At 33.6% G+C, this 16,938-nt stretch overlaps 1 protein-coding gene and 1 long non-coding RNA gene across 12 annotated transcripts; one reads left to right on the top strand and one right to left on the bottom strand.

Annotated features, from left to right (window-relative positions):
- Positions 1-983: 983 nt before the first annotated feature.
- Aldh-III (Aldehyde dehydrogenase type III) lies at positions 984-16,837 on the top strand. Of its 11 annotated transcripts, none has more exons than XM_076524045.1 (13): positions 984-1,135; positions 6,475-6,583; positions 11,789-11,826; positions 11,907-12,050; positions 12,136-12,231; positions 12,306-12,527; positions 12,604-12,767; positions 12,831-13,061; positions 13,154-13,354; positions 13,619-13,734; positions 14,707-14,842; positions 14,927-15,080; positions 15,572-15,746. In XM_076524045.1, exons 1-13 carry the CDS (start codon positions 1,133-1,135, stop codon positions 15,593-15,595), a joined length of 1,638 nt encoding a protein of 545 aa, XP_076380160.1. In that variant the 5' UTR covers positions 984-1,132; the 3' UTR covers positions 15,596-15,746. The 11 variants fall into 11 exon arrangements, with proteins under 11 accessions (XP_076380160.1, XP_076380159.1, XP_076380158.1 ...); XM_076524044.1 differs by lacking the exons at positions 984-1,135; positions 15,572-15,746 and adding exons at positions 2,978-3,445; positions 15,938-16,837; XM_076524043.1 differs by lacking the exons at positions 984-1,135; positions 13,619-13,734 and adding exons at positions 2,978-3,445; positions 14,243-14,358.
- Positions 7,674-10,172, bottom strand: LOC117217583 (uncharacterized). Its single transcript, XR_004489591.2, has 2 exons — positions 8,356-10,172; positions 7,674-7,965 (listed from the first exon to the last, which is right to left on the bottom strand). It is a non-coding gene; the product is annotated as an uncharacterized LOC117217583 (long non-coding RNA).
- Positions 16,838-16,938: the final 101 nt, after the last annotated feature.

Here is a 16,938-nt window from a genome sequence, read left to right as displayed (position 1 = left end):
CCAAACAATTTCAAAATTAAAGAAAAAAGCTTTTCGATCATCGTCTAGTAGGCTAACAAAAAGAAATTAAAATCATTTAGTTCAGTTCCGAAGAATTTCTTGCATTTTAAATGGTGCACGAACACATTCGTGAGCCACTGCAAATAAATTCGGTCTCGCAATTCCCAAAATATCGTTCCAGACTCTTTCAAAACGATTGCTTGGCCTATAGCCTTCAATCAAAATCATCGATTTATGCAAGGGAATATTTTACAGTCGCGACAAATAGTTACATCGTAATTATGCACGTCATAGAGCCTGTCCGTTCACGCGAGGCCACGTGCGCATAATTTCTCCGGCAGCGTTGAGTAACGCACGACGGCAGATTATACGTACCGAGCCTTTCTCAATTATATGGCTCGCCGTAATGTCGAGGTAACCGTACACCGTAATCGAAACGTGTGTACAGCGCCGGGACTACGTCCGACCAGTTAGGAGAAAGTCGCGTCAACGGGATACCGGCGGCTGGAAACGGTCCAGGCGAACGAAAGGGAAAAACCAGCTGGCTGCTGCCGCCGCGAGAGAAAATGGCAACTGCGTTTCGGTTTGATAATTTCGCCGGTTGCGCTGCCGCGGGGTCATTATCCCGCGGCAGAATTCTTCGCGGCGATTGCATAATTCGAGGAAAGTGCGCGTGCGTCGCCCGATTGCATCGGGGCCTTTTCCTCCGATCATTCTATCATAACCGACGAGTGTGAACGTCGTCGGTTATGCGATGCGATGCGATGGCATCGATGCTCGCCTATAAATACATTATTTTTAGGACGGAACGCTAGGTGGAACGTTACAATGGAACGTTACCCACGATTATGCAAATGCACACATAACCTCGACATTTTTGACTCGATGCATAACTTACAATGAACTTTTCTCCTTCTCCCCGGCTAGCCACTTCCGGCCGGTTCGCTCTTGAAATCAAATTGATCGGCGTTCGATAGATAGACGTTGCAACATTATAGTAGTCACCGTGTCGATTCCAGTCGGATCGTCTCGATTCTGTAGCGTCCTCTCGGCGCCCGTTTGTTTTCCCAACGCTTCTGGTGGATTCGTTCGCGTGGACCGCGGCATCGTGCGTGGTGTATTTAAGAGCAAAATGGTGAGTGGCGAATTTGGAAGGAACGTCCGGGGAAACATGCGACGACGAAAACTTCGTCGAGAGAAAAGCGATTCCCGAGCGAGCGAATCTCCCTTCTTTTTTTTTTCTTCGTTCAAGTTGCCGAAAACGTGATCGCGAGGAAACAAGCGTGGCTCGTGCAATTGCATAACACCGTCCCTTCGAAATTACTCGTCGTAGTCTGCCCGGCCATCGGTGAGAATGCCATTCTGTTTTTTTTTCCTCGCTCGAACGGCGACGACAATTTCGTCGATGCAGAACCGCAGAATCAGCTCGGTATAATCAGCGGCGAACGGCTGATTTATTTAATCGCCGCGCGCGTTGTCAAGAGATGCGCGAAAATTTCTTATAACGAATACTCGCACGTCTCGATGCCCACGAAATAATATTTATAATTTAGCTGTGGCGTAAATATTTGGACTCGTTCGTGTTGAATACGATATACTATATATATTTATATTGTATTTGTAATTCGCGTATAGTATTCATCTAATACTATATTGCAATATTTATAATGAAATTGGAGACGGGAATGTTCGAAGTCGCGAATACATTTTTTGTAATTTTAAATAATTCATATATATATATGTGTGTGTGTGTGCATTAGAAATACAATGTAAATATATATCGTATTTAACATGAATGAGTACAAATATACGTCACAGCTAAATTATACAATATGTATATATCGTATTTAACATGAATATGAGTAGAAATATACGTCACAGCTAAATTATACGATATGTATATATCGTATTTAACATGAATATGAGTAGAAATATACGTCACAGCTAAATTATACGATATGTATATATCGTATTTAACACGAATATGAGTAGAAATATACGTCACAGCTAAATTATAAATATAATATAATAACATATATACAACAATATATATAAGAATAAATATATATATATTATATTTTATAATATTTTTAATATTATATTATATTTTTTATTATATAATATTATATTATATATATAAATAAATATATATTAATATTATTATAGTATAATTATATCATGGTATATTTATATGGTATATAGGATACATTACATTGTACCGAGCGAAAAAGCTTTAGCAAGCATAGGTCGAAAGGTCAACCGTTTCCGAGATAAAACCATTTCCCTTTGAATCACTTAAAGTTAATACGTATAATAAAATCCGTATTCGCGACTTCGAACACTCCTGTCTCCAATTCCATTATAAACATTGCGCTACAGTAACCAGCACTGTAACGACGTAATAATACCGATCGCATCCGATTCCAACGTTATAACTACAGATGTAACATTTTTCACGGTTACAAGATGACCGAGCTACTTTCCGGAGCAAATCATGAAATCAATCGCTCTTCAAATGAAACCGCCGGATAATAACCAGGTTGAGCCTCGTCTTGAAAACCGTGGGAAACATCGTTTTCCTCGCACCGATGGCAAACGTGATTATTTTCTTCGTAAGAGACAAATACGGGGACGTGCTTTTATTTTCGTAGCGCGCGTCGCAATAGTCGCGCGATTGAACAAGGAACGACCGACAAAAACAGTGTCACTCGATATCGATGCGACCGGAACACGGGTGTCTCATTTTACTTTTTCATAACGCACGCGGGGCAGAACTTTCGCGAACTACGACTCCGGCCGTGCGTAATGCTTCATTACGGTGTAAAGAAGCGCTTCGCGGACGCGAACCCCCCACGAAAAGCGACCGATTGCCACGAACCGCGCGACCTTCGACACCGGGGATGTCATTAGGCCCATTATCTGGAATCTAAGCTATTCCATCGCGGCGTTATCGCGCCTGCTCCGCCGACGCATTCCGGCATCGGTGATTTCGATGCCCGAAACCGGTTTCCTAGCGTTCGGGGCCCCGGCCGCTCCGTTTCGGTATTTTACTTTCTACGACGCGACGCGCGGGGCCTCCCGTGCCCCTCCGTCTCTACTATCCGTTCACCCCCTACGGGCCAGCGAGGAAAAAAATAGGCCTCTCAAGAGCGGACCGCGGTTTTTCTCTCGGGCCGATGGTGCGATCCTCGAGAGCACCTCCGAGTTCCATTACGCGCGCGGCGCTCAGCCATGCCGAGAATACGTTAGTTTGTTTGTTTTTACTATCTGTCGCCGGCGACATTGCGTCCTGCAAAAGGACCATTCCGAGGAACAGTCCGGCGACAGCTGCGCGGAAGGCAGCATCGTCCTTTCGATCCTTGGTTTCGGACCCGTAGAGAACGGCGCGGCGCGGCGCGATCATCCTGACGGGCCCGGTCCTCGTTTGGCTCCGCGTTTCGCACAGGTGCGTGCCAACAACAACAACAAACACACGTTTCGCCGTGCCCCGCGTACGACGATTGCGTAAGTTGATAATCGCAGCCGCCGATTACGAAGTGAATTTCCATCCTCGTTAAACGCCCTATAACGAGCCGCGACAAAAACGCCGCGGACGTCGTCGGCTAAAGAACACCTCGTTATGCGGCGTGGAAACCGCGCGGAGGCACTGTGCATGCAAATCTAACGATACGTGGAGAATTTAATTAGAATACGGCGATTAGAAGACCGACGTCGTTTCAGCGAAATTTGCGGCGCGATCTCTGGCGATCGAACGATGCGCGTGCAGTGGTCCGCGAAAGTGTTTGTTGAATTAACTTTTGAAGCGGAATATTTGTTTTAACACCGGACTGAATGACTTGAATTTTTGTTTAGGCGATAGAGGGATTGGTATATACTAGACGATGTCTGAAATGATCTAGTTTTTATTAATTTTGTCATTACTTGGAACGACGGAACAAAATTGGAGACTCTCGTTTCTTAATTTTGTTATCCGCGTGCCTAAGCTCAATTAGGTAGTAAAAGTAGTAGAAGTAGAAATTCAGGAGGTGTTTATTTTACGTAAGGATCTGTAATAATAAACAAACATTGTCTTCTTTACGTACAGTCGCACACGAAAGGGTTCGTACACCTTTTAAAACGCGATAAATTCTTCAAAATTGAACTGTACGATTTGAATTGTTTTTTGTTAGATGATAGAAGGACTGGTATACTAAACGATGGTAGAAAAGCTTCCTTTTTTTAATTTTGTTGTTACTTGGAATGAATAGAAAAATTTAGAAATCCTCGTTTTCTTAACTCTGTTACTTGGATTGAATCGAAAAATTTAGAAACCCTCGTTTTCTTAACTCTTTTATCTGAGCAAATGACGAAAATTTCATGTCGCAATTTGATGCGAATACAAAATGTCTTTTGTGGACGCTTGCTGAAAATTTGATCGAAATCGGTTAATTCAGAGTCGAGCTACAGGCGTTGAAAGATTTCGAGAACTGCAGATTTCTTACAGTTTTTTTTTTTCGGTGAAAATCGTGATAAAACTGCGATTCTTGCGATCTTTAATTTGTTGTAACTAGATCCGATTTCGATACGATTTTCAAGGTTATGTCAAAGTTATTTTCAACATGCATACAAGTTACCAAGATCGACGGAAAACATTTCTTAAATTTTCGTTATAGGCTCAGACAAAAAAGTTAAAAAACGAGAGATTTTAACTTTCAATAGTAAAGTAATAGTCAAATTAAAAGAAAAAGCATTTCAGTCAATCTAGTAAACTAGTCCCTCTATCGTAAAAAAAAACATTCAAATCGTTTAGTTCAGTTTTAAAATAATTATAGAGCCTTTTAAAAGGTGTACGAACACTTTTGTGGGTCACTGTAACCGAACACGTGGTCGTGCGACGTTCCTACGTGTATAATAGGAATTCACCTAATGACCCGTTGTAGATATATGAATCTCTGTTCAAAGAGGAATTCAGATTTAAGTAGGTGGTATGCGTAAATCATAGTGTTTTTCTATCGTTCGTCCAATCGATTTCCTTTCAGTTGATTAACTGTGCGTTATCCTTGGGGGAGGGGGAGGGGGGGGGAGTTCATTCGTTTCCATTTTTTTTTTTAGATAACGTAATTGGTTTGTTTTCATTCTATTTCCGTTGCAAGACCTATTATTCTTTTTCTAAATGGGTGACTCTAAGAGAAACATAATTTCTTGGTTCGAAGTACGCAGCGAAAATTGAATAATGTATTAGCTTGAGATCTTAAGCGTATGCGAATTTAATGCATGTTTGTATTCATAATAAGGCTGCGGATCGCATTCGACGTTCGTACAGAAGTACGTAAGGAGCGCGCAATTTGAGCGCAAATTCTTGTGAAAAGCGTGTCGCGTGAAAACACCGCGTGTAAATACAGTCTTCGACAAATATACATATAGAGGCTCGCAAAAGTGTTCGTACACCTTCTAAAACGTAATCACTTTTTTAAATGACTTGAATTTTTGTCAGATGACAGAGAGGCTAATCTATGAGACGATGACTAAAATGCCTTTTTTTAAGTTTCCTACTACTTAGTGGTATTTTTATCTAAGCTTATAACAAAAATTAAAAAAATGCCTTTCGCAGATCTCGGTAACTTAGATGCGTGCTGAAAATTTGACCGAAATCGATCAACCCAGAGTCGAGAGCTCAACCCTGCAGACGTTGAAAGATTTAAAAAAACTGCAGATTTCTTCCAGTCTTTGGACGACTGCGATTTTTCACATCTTTAATTTGTTATTACTCATCACAACGTCAACTGATTTCGATCAAATTTTCAGCATGCATATACAAGTTATCGAGCTCTTTTAAATTGTCGTTATAAGCTCAGATGAAAGAGTTGAAAAACGAGGGTTTTTAATTTTTCTCTTTTCATTCCAAGTCATTACAAAATTACGAAAAAGCTTTTTAGTCATCGCCTAGTAGACTAGTCCCACTGTCATCTAAAAAGAAATTCAAATAACTTAGTCCACTTTCAAAGAAATCATTGTGCGCTTTTGTGGGCCACTATACATAGAGGAAGAAATAAAATAATCGTCGTATCTCACAAGAACTTAATCTTTGGGAAACAGCGCGTGGCTAATTCATAACTCGCAGACAAATGCAAAATCTGCGCAAAAAGGTTTCCTAAAGTCTCCGGCTCTACGGAGACACGTCTTCGACGCAGAGATCCGGCGAAACGGAAATCAATAATTCATCGATCTGTACTGCCAAAAAAAAGGTGCAAAGCGATGAAACATTTGACGATTGTAAAACAAACGAGAGGACAAGGCGATCGTTAAGACGTCGGTAGGAATTCGGTGTCTCATTGACAACCGGCGTTCACGGGTGCGCAGGAAGTAAATCACGGCTCCGCAATGTGTTTAAACCGTAGGCCTCCGGCAGATCGCGTTTACTATTATTTTTTTTTTTGCAGCACATACATAATTACTACGTGATCCTACTGTAATGACCGTGTTTGTTGCTTGCAGGAAGAAGTAGTATTAAATATGCCTGACGCTGAAGAAACGGTGGTGACTGCGAACAACGCCGAGTGTCGAATAGACATTCAACCGGAATCGTCGGACAGGAACGAATCTGGTAAGCAAATTCAAATTACTGTGTGCCCTACCATCGAAAAAGTTTCGGACAGTTTAAAAGATTGCGTAGCCGAGCTGAGGCACACGTCTATTTTTTGCATAAAATAAACGGTACAACGATAATTGCCATTTCTACTCGACGGTAAACAAACAAGATGCATGTTTTGCATTTCGCAACGACGGCTTCGCCTTTAATTGCCGCGACGCCGAGAAACATGATTTAAATTGTCCTTTTCGGTTTTCGGGTTGAAGAAATTAATCCACGCGCAGAGACTAGCCCTTGAAAGTCCCCCGGCTAAGAGCCGCACCCACGCGTCACTGACACGTTGCACGGTGAATAGAGATGTAGAGAATAAAATTTGAAATGGAGTTGTAATCTGAAAGCCCGAAGTGACAATAATAACAATAAATTTTAATAAATTTACTTAATATTATTATTATTATTTATTATATATTTATTTTATTTATTATATTTATTTATTTATTATATTTGATATTAGATATAAATTAAGTAAATAATTGAATACAATAATATTTAATATTTAATATTGAATACAATAATATTTAATATTTAATATTGAATACAATAATATTTAATATTTAATATTGAGTACAATAATATTTAATATTTAATATTGAGTACAATAATATTTAATATTTAATATTGAATACAATAATATTTAATATTTAATATTGAATACAATAATATTTAATATTGAATACAATAATATTTAATATTTAGTATTGAATACAATAATATTTAATATTTAATATTGAATACAATAATATTTAATATTTAATATTGAATACAATAATATTTAATATTTAATATTGAGTACAATAATATTTAATATTTAATATTGAGTACAATAATATTTGATATTTAATATTGAATACAATAATATTTAATATTTAATATTGAATACAATAATATTTAATAATTAATATTGAATACAATAATATTTAATATTGAATACAATAATATTTAATATTTAATATTTAATACAATAACATTTAATATTTAATATTAAATATAATGACATTTAATATTTTAATAAATTAAAACATTAAATTAAAAGAAAAAAAAAACGTTTCTCGAAAGTTTTCGGAATGGGAAAGGAAGCATATATTTCGCATTTTCGCAACGATTGGCCTCCGATCCGCTTTTCTAGACTTAATGCTCGTAGAACATGCGTACTTCGTAGACCTAGAACCGGTTGCCCGTCAGTGGTTCTATGTTACCAGTAAATAAGAATGTCAAACGGATTCGGCCGCATTCGCGCCGAACTCGTCGAGACTGGAGATCTGGATAGAATTTGTCGATCTTTCGCATCGTTAAATTAATATATCGGCGAGGAAAGGCCTGTGCGTGAGTTGAGCATTCTGAATCGAAATTATGTAATTCATTATACATACGTAATGACAATAATTATTATAGTTATTATATAACAACAATAATTAAAATAAACTTTAATCGACGCTTCAGTGTTAGACGCATCATTGATTATGTCGTATAATTGTTAGCCGTAGAATATATATTTTTCATATTTCTTTTACTATATAATCTAACGGTGCTGATTATTTGAAAGAGCTTCTACATCTGTTTTTGGATTTGCATATCTATTCTTGCTGTGTTCGACTGTGATGACGTTTACGCTGTACGATGCTTTCATATGTAAATATAATTTTTAGGAATTTCAAAGTGGAAAACGTTCAAGTTCGTGCTTTGTCACGCGCATTGTTAACATATAATAGTAATAATAATAATAATACCAGACAATGGTGGACACGGTGAAACCAGTGATAATTCACGTGAACCCATCGCCGAAGTCGCGCGATTATGTCAATGGTACGAATGATGTTGCTTCGGTGTTGTGTTTTTCCTATCTGTTTGACGCGCTTGTCAGAAACGTGTATGTATGGATGCTTGTTGTTAGACGAGATTTCCGTGTTACATAAAATCCCACTTAACGATCATGAGAAAGCCATTTTCACGCGTACACAGCATTTACGGCAAATTACATTTTGAGATTATTAATGAAGGAAATGTATCGTTCGTGTCTCGTTCCAATAAAAAAACGGTCGTTAAAAATCTCGATTCGTACGAACGTCGGTTGTTTAACGACGAGAACAATATATCGTAAAAACGGTTGACGGTATTGTGTAAAATGGTTTTCATTGCTCCGTAATTAATATTCATGAAAAATCTCTGCGATCTGCTTCGAAAAAGATGTTATCAATGCAATATTCACGATATTCCGCATCCAAAAATAAACAGAGTAGTGTCGACAAACAAACCTTAGATAGTGAAATCATCGGTACTATAAATAACAGACTGTTTATTGGACAAATTTCATTTCATAAACGACCTCATTTCCGGGAAATTAGATACAGTTTAGTCGCTGCATCATTCATTTTTAAATCAGAAATTATTTCACGAGAAGTGAAATCAATTTAGGATATTAATAAATTAATAAATTGTAGGAATTCGTAAGGAATTTCAGGAATTATAAAATTCTTATCTATTCGGTGAAGAAAATGTTATACTTATCCTTTCTTATTTATGTAATCAACTTTCCATTAAAAAATACAAAGCTTATGAAAAAATATCTTCGGATTATTCTAGTACAACAAATTAATTTAAAAAGTTATCTTTACGCAGTCTTGTTTGATCGATGATAGATGCAATATTTATTAATTTTCTGTTCTGTATTTTACGAGATTTTATATTTTTCTCAAACGAAAAGTTTGAGACCTTCTAAAAAAAACCACTCTACTTGATCGTAAAATTTAATAATGCTTTTAATTTTACCGGACCGATAAAAAAAAAGATGGTACTCAAGAAAGCTACTTTTCTATGATACCACTATTTATGTTCTATAAAAGGCTATGAATGGATAATGGACGTAAGGCTATGAACGTAATGGATAAAAAAGAAAGTAAAGTTTGCTAAATTGTTATTCCTGCCAGAATTTAAGTGATTTTGTCACTGTCACTTCAAAGTCATCAATCATATGAAGACAATATTCAGTGAAATTGAAACTTCTTTTATACAATAAAAACAAAGTAGTGTTCATACAGGGATAACCTTAGTTCACCAGATAAAGGGTAATCTATGTGTAAACTTTAATGAAGCTTGATCAATTCATTATTCAAATATATATCGTGAAAAATAATTTGAAAAACGTGGTTTCACTGAAACGTTCGTGTCTTGTTTCATAGAACAAAAAAAAGGGAACATAAGTGGCTTATGTAACATCAATATTTTGCCTCTCTCTTTTAGGTTAATCTTGTTGTTTTTGAAATATTATTCAGTCATCTGTTTACTAACTCCGTTTTGTTTATCAGAGTGGCAGATTATTCTCTTAAAAACATTTAAGTGCGATATTTCAGTAAATTGAAGCACATCGTTTTGGAAGAACATTTTCAATGAGTTATAGTTATATACCACGGTTACACTTTTATAATACACAATTGAAGAAAATTATCTGTTTCACTGCACCGATGAATGGAAATGCACCCTTAAATAAGTGTTAATGCAGAGGAATTGATATAAGTTCTACGTAAGCTACAGTTTAAATTTGTTAAATTCGATCCGGAATGAAAAAAGACCACCGCCGATAAAGTTGGTTACTGTCCTGGGAATGTACGCAGTGCTGACATCTGAATGAAACATGATCACGTGCCTTCCTTATTGGTCAAGTGATATGTTGAATACGAGTTTATAAGATTTCTGTATGACAAGTATGCGTTTTCAGTCTTTTTTCGACGCTCTTTGCAGTACGAAGTGTCCGTATGTATACCTTTAAACACAGATAAATACGGAGTATCATCGATCAGAATCGTTAACATTCGCCTCCGATCAATTCTAATTTGTTCAATAACGTTTCAATACAAAAAATAAAAACGTTCAATTTATAACGAGAGATTCATGGTCATTCCTTTCAATTCACTGGAAGAGAAACGCAAAAGCTATTAGGAATTTATACAGATAAGGGAATTTATACTTTTTCACGATAAATATAATTGTTGTTAATTATACGAGTATTTTAATCATCTTTTCATGTTAAAAAGCGAGATCTATTTTAAATTGTTTCGAAGTTACTAATAACCACTTCCAAATATGTATGTCTAATACCTTTTATAGTGTTATTACACTTCAATTAAAATAGATGTAATTAAAAAGTTTTTAAAGTCTTTGGAAAAATATATTTACAATAGTAAATGTACACATGTGCGTACTTGTTAACATACTTAAAAACATTATCAGATAAAATTGATTTGAAAAGTTAAAAATAACATTCTAGTTTTGATAAAAATTTTATCTGTTATCTGTTTTTCGATTATAAGTGCTTATATAATGTAATTAATGAATCGAACGAAACTAATTCGATAACAGTTTTATTCGAATTTTGAATATGCACGCAAAAAGACAGCTAACAGCACGAATTAAATTTATCTACATATATATACTAAGCAAACAATACATATGTACACATAATATGTACATACGTTGTTTTAAGCCACGATAAACGATGTACTTCTCAGTATGTACTTCTCATGAAAAATTATTTGTATCCGTCTCTATTTCTATAGAAAGTTAAACACTTACGAAATAAACTAACAAAACATACAATTTATTGAATATCTAAAAGCTAGAAACATTGTTAACGGTTAAAAAAAAAGGACAGTCAATAGCGTGTGAGCACTTTTTTTGTCATACTAGAAGCAATCATAATAGAAGACTTATTTTTATCAAAAAGTATGACTCATTTTTTAGAACACCTTATATGTAGTCGTAATTGATTGTGAACTGTGTGCAGGCTTCAGCAATGATACGTATGTGTTCATAACAGGAAGCTTGATATTCGTCCAATTTACAGTGATTGTTAACGTATTATTAACGAACATATTTTTTTTAGCGAATATCTTAAACTCAATAGTTACAAATTGGTTTGATAAATGTGAATGATAATTAAATACGAATCGGTGAATTTAAAGTTGCGGTAAAAAATTACTTATGCATTCCGTTTTTATCATTTCGTTTGCTCAGAATAAACTCTGCACGACCACAATCTTCTGAATATTTATGAGCATTTTAATGTCAGTTAAACAAGATAAGACCTTTCTTCAAGTAGCTCGACTTTAAACAAATTAAATCTATGTTATAAAATTGATTTATTCATAAATATTTTTTCTGCTTTAGCACAACCTAATGGTAAAATGGCAACAGACTACGCAGCTGTAAGTACATGAACTTGTTTTCAGTGTGCAATCAACAATTAGGAATATTTAAATTTCATAAATTTGTCTCTTTTTTTTAGCTTGTTGAAAGGTCAAGAAATGCATTCTTCAGTGGTAAAACAAGGCCATTAGAATGGAGAATAAAACAATTAAAGCAACTAGAACTTATGTTAGAAGAATGCAAGCCTGACATAATATCTGCACTCGCATCTGATTTACGTAGGGTATGTATACTATTATATTTGTCGTAAACAATGTTTTTCATATCATATATATATATATATATATATACAATGTTTCCACATCCAGTGTAAATTTGAGACTATTGCTTTGGAAGTGCTCATTTCACAAGGAGAAGTTAAAACATTACTTATGAATATCAAAGAATGGGCAGCTAAAGAGAAGGTACGTTCAATACGATAATGTAGTTTTAATAGAGAACTCGTATAAAATATGTTAAATATATGAATATTCTTTAGCCTGCAAAAGCAATGATCAATATGTTAGATGGAGTTGAAATTCGGAAAGATCCATACGGTGTAGTTCTTATTATGGGACCTTGGAATTATCCATTTCAACTATGCATAATCCCTCTAATGGGTGCGATTGCTGCTGGAAATTGTGTAATTGTTAAACCATCAGAAGTATCACCTGCTACAGCAGAATTATTTGCAAGAATTATTCCACAATATTTAGATACAGTATGTATTTCAAATGAGACAACAAGTATTTTTTATATAAATCTTGAAACACTTTATTATTTATTTTTTTTTGCAGGAATGTGTTCAAGTTGTACTAGGGGGTATTAATGAAACAACAGAATTGCTCAAACAAAGATTTGATTATATATTTTATACAGGCTCTACTACAGTGGGGAGGATCGTTCGAGATGCAGCAAACAAGTACTTAACACCTGTAACATTAGAACTTGGTGGCAAAAGGTATAGAATTTAATTCTTAAACTTAACAATATAAAGGAATGAAATATAAATTTATACTTGCAGCCCTGTGTATGTAGATAATACAGTGGATATAAATATAGCTGCAAAAAGAATATTGTGGGGTAAATGTATTAATGTGGGTCAAACCTGCATTGCACCAGATTATGTACTTTGTACACCAGAAGTACAGACCAAATTTTTGAATGAGGCAAACAAAATTATAAAGGAATGGTATGGTGAGAATCCCAAGGAAAGTCCAGATTTAGCACGTATAATCAATGAAAATCATTATCAGTAAATATAATTTTTCAAAATAATATATTAATATAAATATTCTATCTTAATATATATATATACTCTATAATATATTGAAAACATTTTTTCAGGCGACTTACAAAATACCTAGATGGAAATAGTAAAATAGCATTAGGAGGACAATGTGATCCCGCAGAAAAATATATCTCACCAACTATACTTGTCGACGTTAAACCCACAGATCCTGTCATGCAAGATGAAATATTTGGACCGATATTACCTATTATAAATGTAAACAACGCGTACGAAGCCATTAAATTTATAAACAGTCGGTAGGTTTTCTCTTTCAATTACTTATTTTTACATTGTTTTACATTATTATTATATTTGTGTAGACTTTGTTCCTTTATCTAAGTCGCAATAGATTCGGACAACCAATATTTGTGCTCATACAGATAAAAACACGCAACTTATTATTTAAACAGTATATTTACTGTTTTATAAAAAAAGTCGACTGTTACTTAATTAGCAAAATCAGAGCATTACTAGATATCTAAAACTAAGTAGCATACGACGATTAATTTTTTTATATTTAGCGAAACTCCACTCGTACTATATATATTTACCAAGGACAGGGGAGTTCAAGACTTAATAGTTAATCAAACTCATAGTGGAAGCGTGGCAATTAATGAAACGATAATGCAATTTTCTGGTGAGTTAGGATATTAGGAAACAAATGATAAATTACTTCTTAGTGTGCAGATAGACAAATTGCTTTTATTTGAAAACAAAAAATAAGTAGTGCCATGTATTTAGATTTCTGTCTTTTCAATAACTGTAAAATTGTAGCAAAGTAATTTTCTGACATAGCATGCTTAGTTAGTTTTTTAACCAAACATTAAGGTGTCGGTTTATGTTTGCGTTTGAATTAGGTATTGAAATTACAATGACATGAAGTTTTGGTGGTGGATAGGAGAAAAGCGGAATTCTGTATATACAACATTCTTCTATTTTATGAACAGTATTCAACGCCACAATTAAAAATGGTTCTGACTTAATTCGAAATTTTCACGCATTAAACTTCTGTAATTAGAAGAACTCTTTTTCTTGCTATAATGAATGATTACATGCATATTCCCCTTTCGTGATTAACATATAATCGCGCTAAAATGAATCGTTACAAATTCATTTGAATGATTTGTATTACATATTTCATACAGAGAGAAGCCATTATCATTGTACATATTTAGCAGTGATGAGCAAAATATATCACTGCTGCTTGATAATGTAAGCAGTGGGAGCACTTGTGTTAATGATACAATGATGCATGCCCAAGGTATTTTGTTTCTACTTACTCTTAATTAAGTGTTTACTGACAGAAAATATTCAATGAAGTATATTTTCTTCAATATAAAAGTTATATACGCTTAGTTATGTATACGTATAATGCATCATATTTCATAATTTTTTTGTCAGTATGCTTACCGTTATGTACATAATACATACTTTATTCAGTGTGCATGCCTTTATATGCATAATAACACTCTTGTAGCTAGCTGCTTTACATATTATATATGTATTTTCTTAAAAGAATAGCTTGTATTTTTGTGTTATTATTCATGTGTGTCTATATAATAATGATAATGTAAGTACAGTGCTGCAATATAAAAATCCATTGATTTAGTTGATACTTTGCCATTTGGTGGAGTTGGATATTCTGGCATGGGATGTTACCATGGAAAGTATACATATGATACATTTGTTCACAAAAAGGGTTGTCTCATTAAGGATTTCAACAAATTAGCAGAAACCTTGGCATCGTAAGCAGATACTTTTATTTATTAAATTTGTTCGTTGTGCTCTGTTCAAGATTTTTCTGCAATAATTACAATTAACTATTATAGGTGTCGTTATCCGCCGTACACCGACAAGAAACTGTCCTTCTTAGAATCTTTGGTAGCAAAACGACCTTCCATACCAGGAGTCAAATATATTCCACATCTTTTAGCATTTGGCTTAGGAGTACTGGTCACTTTTGGTATCTCAACCGCTTTAAAGGTATATAAATCAAGGCGAATTTAACTAACCTTATAACGCTTATTCATAATAGTATGTAAAGTATGAACTCTATAAAATGTAATGTCATTTCCGCACAAATTATTGCCATTATCATGCCGCACCTCACTTTTACAATTTGATATTCGCAAGAGTCAGACTCCTTAAGTATTATAATATATTTGAGATAGCTTTTATATTCAATTTTTGAAATTATGTAACTTTTTCATTGAATTTTTCTGTATCTTCTACAATGTAACTCGTATGTTCATGTAAAGAGATTTATTGTTAAAAAGTGGATAAATTAATACAACGCACACTTTATAGTATTGATATCATATTTCTCTACATAAAATAACTGTACAGAAGATACTAAAATGTAAGATTTATACCTAGGTAAAATATATTTTTAGATGACTTTAAAATTGTAATTTCAATAGTGTTACTTAAAAGATCTATAACACTAGCATCCCAATTATAATATCCTTTTGTAGGATGATGATATAACGAGTTACTAGGGTCTTGTATACTACCAATTCTATAAAAGCATGATATAATTGAAAGTAATCAATTAAAGTTCTTTTGTGAGTATATTATTAAAAAAATTAGGAGAACTGGATGTATAATATTTACGCGGTTAAATAAAGGCAATGAAATTTTCAATATAAACTCCAATTATTTTAATTTTCCTAACCAGGCAAATTTAAACTAACTAGTATAATATTAAAACATAACAACTAATAAATGAGTCTTTATAATTCGTATGACGCACTTCAGTATGCTTTTGCACGTATGTATATATAGATTTAAGCACAGCGCTTTCTTAAATTTAAATAAATTAATAATGATGACTTTTTCAGGGCCAGGAAGAGAATTTGTAATGGAACACTCAGCATTTTTTTTACAAAGAATGTTACTAATAACGCAATAGTTAAAGCTTTTCTAGTTTTGTACACTACAGTTTTTGTAAAAAATATCATATTTTGTAAGTTTTCCTATTGTACTATTGAATACTTCTTTCTACAACTTCATTAGCATATTGAGTTGATCCATTAATTCGTGCAGATTTTATATGAAAATGACATGCATTTTATTTTTAAGAGAAACAAAATTTATTAAATTATAAAGTCATTATATTATATAAACATTGCATAAAAAAACGAAATTTCGCTATGGTAATAAAAAATTCGTTATAGATTAGCTGTTTTCATTAATAATAGTCAAGTGTTAATTTATTAAATTTCTGTAAGAAGTTATGGGTCAACCAAGAATATCAAAAGAGAAAATTTGATTAATGAACACTAGAGATACGTTCACTTTTACTTCCAATGATGAAAATGAAAGTAGATACAGATAAACATTGTATACATTGGTTTATTAGAATATATGTATTTCACTGTAAATTGTTTATATTAACGTTTTAAATTCAGACAATTGCTATATCAAATTACATACCATAAAAATTGTACAGAAATGTAGAAATATAACAATGTAGATTATATAAAGTAATTGTAATTTGCTTTAACATATATATAAAATTTTTGTTAAGTTTTATTTTGTAATGAAAATATGTTTTCATTGCTATAACTAGTTGCATGATTTAGTACTATATTAAATACGTTTTTTTAGTGTATAAAAGCACAAACATTCTACAGTTCATATTAAATCTATATAAAATTGTAAATTCCATGTACGACGTTAATTATGCATTGTTTTATAATATAGGAATGTAATATCATAATAAAATCACATATAAATGACTTTGGTGATATATATTTTTTTAAGCTAATTAATATTTTATAATAAATTCTTTTTAAGAAAGTACTTTTCCTTTAATTACATTTTACAATTATTAACTAAA

The sequence above is a fragment of the Megalopta genalis genome, chromosome 8 (genome assembly GCF_051020955.1).
Source record: "Megalopta genalis isolate 19385.01 chromosome 8, iyMegGena1_principal, whole genome shotgun sequence".
NCBI classification, from domain to species: domain Eukaryota; kingdom Metazoa; phylum Arthropoda; class Insecta; order Hymenoptera; family Halictidae; genus Megalopta; species Megalopta genalis.
This window is presented reverse-complemented; position numbering and strand designations above follow the sequence as displayed.